The 8,175-nt window shown below is 36.8% G+C and overlaps 1 protein-coding gene across 1 annotated transcript; it reads right to left on the minus strand.

Moving 5' to 3' along the window:
- Positions 1–421: 421 nt before the first annotated feature.
- Positions 422–7,150, minus strand: LOC148302574 (O-glucosyltransferase rumi homolog). The gene is made up of 6 exons (XM_088271432.1): positions 6,983–7,150; positions 4,887–5,058; positions 4,153–4,357; positions 2,804–2,934; positions 1,975–2,122; positions 422–1,041 (listed from the first exon to the last, which is right to left on the minus strand). Exons 1-6 carry the CDS (start codon positions 7,119–7,121, stop codon positions 616–618), a joined length of 1,221 nt encoding a protein of 406 aa, XP_088127558.1. The 5' UTR covers positions 7,122–7,150; the 3' UTR covers positions 422–615.
- Between the last annotated feature and the right edge of the window lie 1,025 nt (positions 7,151–8,175).

Here is an 8,175-nt window from a genome sequence, read left to right on the forward strand (position 1 = left end):
TTTTTAGCCAATGGACCGTGGTTTGCAAGCGGACTACTCAATCTATCGGACTATCTGTTGGTGAATTATGTCTGAACGAGGGTGATATTTATATTTAGCTTACTAAACATCTTTTTGATGTTTGAAACTTTGATCACAAAAAAGATGAAGCAGAGTATGGCAGTCTGGTTATTTACAAGGCTTATCACCTATCATGGGCTAACTAAGTGATCACTTCATACAGGTGGACATGTGTAAAATGTTTGTGAGCAAGTATTCGGACACACTCAAAACGGTAAAATCGTAGTCGTACAGGAGAAAGTGACTAACTACCAAAACGTAAAATGTTCAGGAGGGCCATTTAAGTCACTATTGCTTGGCAAGAAAATAAAAACCAATGCAGTTGGTCATTTTTAACAAGTCAATATATTATACTTCCAAGTTTAAAATCCTTTAGGATTTTTTCAGGGTAATATTAAGTTAGTAAGAAATCAAATAGTCAATGATCACGTTTTTGTAAAACAATGCACTTGGTCACTTTCTCCTGTATGACTACGATACATATATACTTTAATCTGTTAATTTATACTTTTTTTACATTGACGGAGGCTCAGAGAATAGAAGAACCAGTTTAATTTATTTTGTGATTTCAATAAGATCATTATCCCTTTCGACTTTGTACTTCAAAAGTTTTGTGTAGCTTTTGATCAGCTTTCTCCAGTAGCATTTGACATCTGCGATTCTCAAATGATCCCATATATGCTGGTGTCCTCTGAGAGCGATTTCTTTACCCAGAGAATCGTGCTCTCTGAAAAACTCAATCATGTTCTTGATATCATCCTGCGTGGCCTTGGGGGAAACCGGGATGTAGTGGACCCAGGGCTTGACGGACGGGTAGAAGAACTCCAGCCACTCTTCGCCGATGTGGAAGACCAGGGACTTGCAGAGGAACAGGTGCTTGAAGCGGAAGCTCGCCGCCACCCCTCGGTAGTTGAAGAGAAACCGGAATTGGCAGTGGTCGTCCAGGGAGACTTCTTCGGCGGGCGGCTCGTACAGCGTGTCCTGCAATTTATTTACATTATATGCTCAAATTAAAAAAAAATACTACTGTTTTAGTGTTAACATTTTTGCCAAGATTTTTTTTTTAAATTTCTCTTTTTGATGCATTCCGCATCATTTTCAAACTCCGTATGTGAAGCCGAGTCTAAATTTAAGAGTTGTGTTCTTGGGACGTCGAAGGTTGAAGATGGGGCAGGAGCTGTTTCTTATTTTTATTTATTTATTTATAAATTAGTATTTATATTTTTTTATTTCTTGTCAGTGGGAACATATACAAAAGGGTAGAGGCTTTAGCAAAACATGTGTCACCGTAGATTTTAAGAAATAGTGCTATTTACTAAGTTAAACTTAAATTAAAAATGGATTGATTTTTACCACAAAGTGACTGCCGAATCAATTAATGAAATTTTAATATGTATCTTAATAAAGACAGAGATGTTATTAGTGTGGAGTTATTATTCTCTCTGCCTGGCTCTGCGGGAAGCGGCATGAGGGTCAGTTAATTAATTGGTTTTAGAAAATAAGTGTTTTAACCCTTAGAGTGCGAACAGTCGATAGATGGACTCTCTATGAATGCGTATAAAGTGCGGAGTGTCGGAATACCGACTATTGCGCAACTTGTTTTAGGTATCGACCTGTACGGACGTGTCTTAGCGCGTACACCGTTTTTAATAATTTGAAAACATTTATAAACAACCATTTAAAATTATTTTACTGTGAATTTAACATTGATTTTTGTATTTTTTTAAGTAAAAGTTTTTTATTTCTACCTACAAAATGTCAAATTCGTCAAGTAGTGATGATGAAAAGCAATTAGCAATTTATGCAAAATATGTGAAAATAAGCTCAGCACTATAAGGGTTAAGTAATAAATAAAAGATGTCATGACAGCGTGATACCGTGTGGTGGAAATGTCGCGAATGAATCAACACTTACGGCATCTGATTTCCAAGCCTGGTTCTTGGTGTACTTGGCGTCGGCGAGGTCGGGTCGCGCCCGAGACAGCAGCACTATGGGGTCGCGCTCGTCGTTGGTCCGAGAGCCGCGGAAGAATGCCATCGGCTTCTTTTTATCCCACGGATATCTGCAATCACAACACTTTTTGAAGTGTATCTTAATGAAGATGACATCTAGAGGAAGACCAAAGGACTCTGCTGAAAGAAAACATGATTCGAAGACGTGGCCTAGGACGAAGAGAGCTTACCCTGACAATCTACAAAGTTGATAAGTTGGAATGGAGCTAGGAAGAAGAAGACTGCTCAAATACAGTTCAATTTGCAAGAACTCATTCCTCAGATATAGTTTAATGTGTAAAAAATTCATTCTTCATATCCAGTGAGGTTTGCAAGAATTTACTCCTGAAATACAGTTCCATTTGCAAGAACTCGTTTCTCAAATATAGTTTAATGTGTAAGAACTTGGTATCATACATAATAACGTGGTTTCCTCCCAGCAATGAGCAAATGCTGACAAGTTCCTGATTGACCCACACTAGATTATCCCTCCTGTTCCCAACACAGATTAAAATAAAACTTCTTTAAAATAAAACTTAGTTAAAAGAATCAAAATCCAGTTAATGATCTTTAAACCGAGCACATAATTAACAAGTTAAATAATAAATGCAAATCCATCTAAAAAAAAAATGTATAAGAACTCATTCCTCATATCCAGTTAGGTTTGCAAGAATTTACTCCTGAAATACAGTTCAATTTGCAGGAAATCACTCTTCAAATACAGTCTGGTTCGACTCATCTGGTGTTCTTACTTTTCAGCAGCTTTGGTCAGTGATGCCCGGTGATGTTGCCACTTGCCCAGGCCGGACGGGTAGAGCTTAATGGCCGGACCCCCTTCCCAGAAGCTCCAAGCGGGATACATTATGTCCCAATACTCTTCCGTCTGGAATCAGAATACATTTTGCCATTAATCCACGATTTATCATTTTTGCATTACGAAGACACAAAGATACATCTGGCCAGGGATTACATATGGAAGTTAAGGAATTAACTACGTAGCGTAGATATTTTTAAATTTATATCAAGACATTTCTAACAACTTGAATTTTTAAACTGGTTTTTCCATCCATGAAGAATGTTATAGTTTTTTTTATGAAATATCTTAAATATATCAAACCGATGGTGCATAGGGCACTGCATCATATAAACACAGTGTTATATTGATCATTAACCCACCAAAAAAAGGTAATCAGCCCTCCGCTTCAGGTATCACTCCAGGGTTATATTGAATAAATATAAGAGTGCAAAAATCACTTATATTTATTTGATCCCCCCCTGGGAATCGAGCCCAGGACCTCCAGTGCGGTAGCCAAGCGTGCTGACCACTTAAACTTCGGAGGCGGACATGTGTTAATAGTATTATTTATTGATTCGGCATGAATAATCTGGGATGACATCATTTAATGACATACATAATTTTAAAAAAAAATTATAATCAATGTGTTAATACATAGTAAGGTAGGGACTGACCGGAGCATGTCGTCGTAACGTAACGTCGTAATGTTGCTTACAGCGTTCGACTATAGATGGAGCGCTCGGCTCGCTGTACTGACTATACTAATGCTCGCATCATAATATGTTACGTTACAACAAAATGACTCTGGTCAGTCCCCACCAGTATACATTCATTCCTTCTGTCTGCTGTGCTAGTCTGGGTTGTGGGCGTCTATTTACCGGCCAACGTCGGGTCGGAATCAGATCTAGCTGACTAATTTTGAACTAAATACTAATCCCTTTCACCGCCTACACCGGGGTACTTCTATAAAATTTGGTGACGGATTTACAAACTTGTATTTATTTAGATTGGCAGTGACAGGGATATTGAAAGCTTTTAAATGTAAATTCACAGTAAAATCGGGATACAATTTTATATTGTTCCACATTTTCAATAAATTTTGCAAATTAGTTAAAAAAAAAATTGCTTAGCAAGAGCAGATCTGTCAGGAAGCCTAGATGCCTCTGTATCAGATCTGGGCATGCGGTGGGACAGCTTTCAATATGAATTCATTCCTTAGGCTTTGAAGCGACACTTGAATGTGAGATGACCCGCCATGGTCCAGCGTCAGTGACGTGAGAGACTCCCGCAGATCTAGCATCCCACCTTGCTGAAGGAGAAGACGGGCGCCAGCGGACTGCCCCACACGCGGTTCAGCTGCGGCCAGTCCCGCGTGTTGAGCACGAGCTCCGAGTCGGGCAGCTTGCCGACCAGCGGCAGCAGGAAGTGCTCCACCCCGGCACAGCGCGCCGGGAACAGGCACTCCTTCTGGCGGTACAGGCGCCCCGAGATTATCTGGTACTTGGTGCCCCTGCAAATTTTATTTTGAAACATTATCAACACTAACCTCTCAATGGCGCGTGACAGAGTGACTAGGAGACGTCTCGTGTTGGCCATATGCTCCACCTAGGGAGCGAACATGGAAGAAGAACTTTTCAGGGACAAATACATTCCAAAGGTATTCCGCATCATTTTCAAACACCGTGGCGCACTCATAGATAGCGCCACATGCTGAAGACAATATACTTGGACTCATCAAAGATGAAGAATAATATGGAAATCTGGGCATTTACGGAGCTGACGACCGTCATAGGCTGGTTTAAGTGATCACTTTACACACGTGTAACATTCACCAATTCTACCCATTATTGACAACCACACTTCTCAAATTCTTGGAAGCTCCACATATATCTGAACCAATTTATAAACCTTGTTCTTGAATCACTAGAACTTCACTAGAGACATCTATTGGTGAGATGAAAAATTCCAGAATTGTGAACAAGTATTTGGACACACTCAAAATGTTGCTATTATTATTATTTAAAGAAATGTACACATACTTCTTCTTGACAGATTCGAACATCTGTCTGGTTATTCCCGTCTCCTTAAAAGGTTCCAGATCTCTGATCAGTACTGGAAGGTGACAGCTACAGTTAGTCTGTACACACGGTGTATATTTGGATAATGCCTCTTCCACATTTTTGAAATATGCCAAATCCTTTGTATTGGCAGCTGAAAGTGAAAGTAAGATAATAAAATTACATATATATAAATTCCCATTAAGATAATGTTATTAGATTAGCGATTCTGGTGAAAACTGATTCTACCCTAGATTGCGGGACATTTCGCTCACTCCTTTCAAGAACGTCATAAATCAAAAATCGTCAATTTTCAGCTGAGCGTATGTTCGGAATGCCCAGAAAATGTACTATATCCCAGCAAAAGAGGCATATTTTTAACTTAATATTTACCCGCTACAGGGCAGAAAGTGTTGTTTTTACATTTTGAACAAAAGGTATTGCTTAATTATTTTCTTAAATATACCAAATATTTTTCAAATGGAGAAAAAACCTTCAGGTTTTACCTAAAAAGATGTGTTGCACAGTAAAAAGTTCAGAATGTGGCTTGATATTTTTTTTAATACATTGTATTATATTTTTAAGCTTTAAAAACGTTTTCCTGAAAAATCAAGTTTTTTGATTTATGACGTTCTTGAAAGGAGTGAGCGATTTGTAAAATTTAGGTAAAATATATATGAACATAAATAAAATAAATATGTATAGTATAAATATTTATAAAGTAAAATAACTATTATTTATTTATTTCATAGAAACGATTGGATCCGACGCCAGACACAGGTCTGTGACGTGGTAGAGCGAATTGCTTGGCTGAAGTGGAAATGGGCCGGTCACATAGCCAGAATGACCGATGACAGATAGACGAAACGCGTTCTGGTGTGGAGACCGAGGAACCAGAGGCCTCAAGGACGTCCACCGATGAGATGGGTGGATGACATCAGGAAGTTTGCTGGAAGACAGTGGATGGGGATGGCGCAGGATCGGGAGGAGTGGAGGCGGAAGGGGGGGGGGCCTTTGTCCAGCAGTGGACCTCAACGGGCTGATATGATTTCATAGATACAACATTTTTTTTTTACTATATATATTACGGCTCTTTAGGCATGGCCTGAGCCAAAATACTTACATGTTAATACAATTTATTTATTTTTTTATTTTATTTTTTTTAATTATTAGATTATATACATTACATACAATAGATAAAAAAACATTTTACATTTTAAAGTTTTTACAATAAAATAATTACACCTAAACTTTAATTAAATCACTTTCTACCTTATCCCTTCCAACAGGAAGCAACCATCGAGGGCACTGTTCTAAGAGACATAAATATAAATATGAACGCACAGTAGTGACAACTAGCGTGTATCTTAATTTTTTACCCATATTTTATGTTCCTATTTTATAAAAAATTCTCAAAAAACTTATGTTTGTAAAATAAAAAACGTTTTTGGTAAAATGTGAGTTTCTTATCGTCGTACATTTTACAACAGTCTCGTACTAAGGTACATAGAAATAAGTCCATGGAAGTCGGACATGGACAGCTAGACGCACCAGTCCATTCTCCAGGAACTATACTTGGACGGTTGACTCTGGCCAATGTCTGTACACGTTAGATTCTCCAGTTTTTTGGACATGGCAATGAAGAAAGCCTCGAACGACTAGTTGTGATTGGTAGCCTGGAAGGCAAGAGGGGGGAAAGGAAGATCCCCACACGATGGACCGATGGAGTTAAGGTGTTTGGAGCGCTACGTGCAGTGCAGTCAATGGATAACTGGAGAAGAGTCATGGCTTCCACAAGGATCACAACCCTCAGTAATGAGGAGTAAGACGGAGAAAAATAAGAAATAAGTGCCGTGACCTAGGTTTTTCTACAATAACAATAGGTATTGTTATGTCCTATCAGTAGGTTATGTTACGAGTAATTTATGTCGATTTTATTTCCGTATTTCCAACTTAAGAATAATGTAAAAATGTACAAACGAAAATATATTTACGAATAAATTACGATAAATTACGCAAACAAATCAATTTGACTGCTGACAATTGGGTATGTAACAATTTTATTTATTTCGTTGTACCTTCGGAATATTTATTCTCCACCGCGTCAGACGAACCGGTACATTTGTCATCTGAGCAATGCTCTTCCACTAAATTTACTTCATTAATAAATATGTAAAGACACAATGCAATTTTAAGTAAATAAAAATAATCTGTCATTTTGACACGACGCGCACGTTTTTGTTTTGTTTTTGCGGCAAAATGCGACGTTTTTCTAAATTAATATGGCTACCAAATTTCATGCGTTTCAGCTAGATACATTTATTGCGTACTTGTTAGTACCTACATACTTTTTTTTCTCATTTTAATATTGCCCTTTTATTTGATATTTCACTGTATAATTATAGAATAACGAGTTTACACATAAGATTGTTATAAAAAATATATCTTCGGTGTTCTCAATCTTATGGATTGGTCTGCACCAACAAATGACACCTCCTTCGTCATTCCGGTCTATTATTATTATAAAAAATCTAGATTTATTTATTATTATTTGAAATTCTCGTTACCGTATTAGTAAGCAGTATAGATTTCCTTATTCTCACTCATACCCAACAGTCCGTCTCAATTTATAAATGTATCTAGAAATTACCGTAAATATATAAATAACCATAAAATAAATATAACCGTCATACATATTTTTATTTAGATTTCAATATAGATTAAGGAATTGACTATGGTGGAAAAAATTAAATTTGGGTATTTACAAAGCGTACGAAATATAAAGATTTATGTATTCTAATGATTTTAAAAATATAAATATTTTTGGTTACAAAATATAGCAATTTCTGAAATTAAAAAAAGCATTAAAATAAAATTTTAACATTAATTACTAAGCATATTTGAGATAAAGCCTTAATTCAAATATTTTCCTATTTCGAGAAATAATAATAATAACTCTTCCAACACCTCTCACTTCCAACAAACCTCACTTTATTAATTATTCCTTTATCCCCCCTACTCACCTAATGAATATTTCTCTGATTTAAGTTTAGTAAGTACCCATCCCTGAAGAAGACAAAATGCTTGTTAAAACAGGTTGTAATAATAGTACCAACATAAAAAGTGGTTAATAACAAAGTTGAGTTTTTATTTTATAAACTTCTAAAAATTGTATTCTTTTATAATTACCTAACGTCCAAGTGACTCAGAAATCTAGGTACGGTTTATGCAACACCATTTATCGTGGCCCTACTTAGGCTTCAACTTTATA

This window comes from Brachycentrus maculatus, unplaced genomic scaffold (genome assembly GCF_059751285.1).
Source record: "Brachycentrus maculatus isolate JH-2025_06_01 unplaced genomic scaffold, ASM5975128v1 h1tg000440l, whole genome shotgun sequence".
In the NCBI taxonomy this organism is placed as follows: Eukaryota; Metazoa; Arthropoda; class Insecta; order Trichoptera; family Brachycentridae; genus Brachycentrus; species Brachycentrus maculatus.

Coding starts and splice junctions, on each gene's coding strand:
- LOC148302574 (XM_088271432.1), bottom strand. CDS start 7,121: ATGACAGATTATTTTTATTTACTTAAAATTGCATTGTGTCTTTACATA. Junction 2,935..4,152: donor CCGTCTTCTCCTTCAGCAAG/GTGGGATGCTAG, acceptor TTCTGATTCCAG/ACGGAAGAGTATTGGGACAT. Junction 2,123..2,803: donor CTGACCAAAGCTGCTGAAAA/GTAAGAACACCA, acceptor TTGTGATTGCAG/ATATCCGTGGGATAAAAAGA.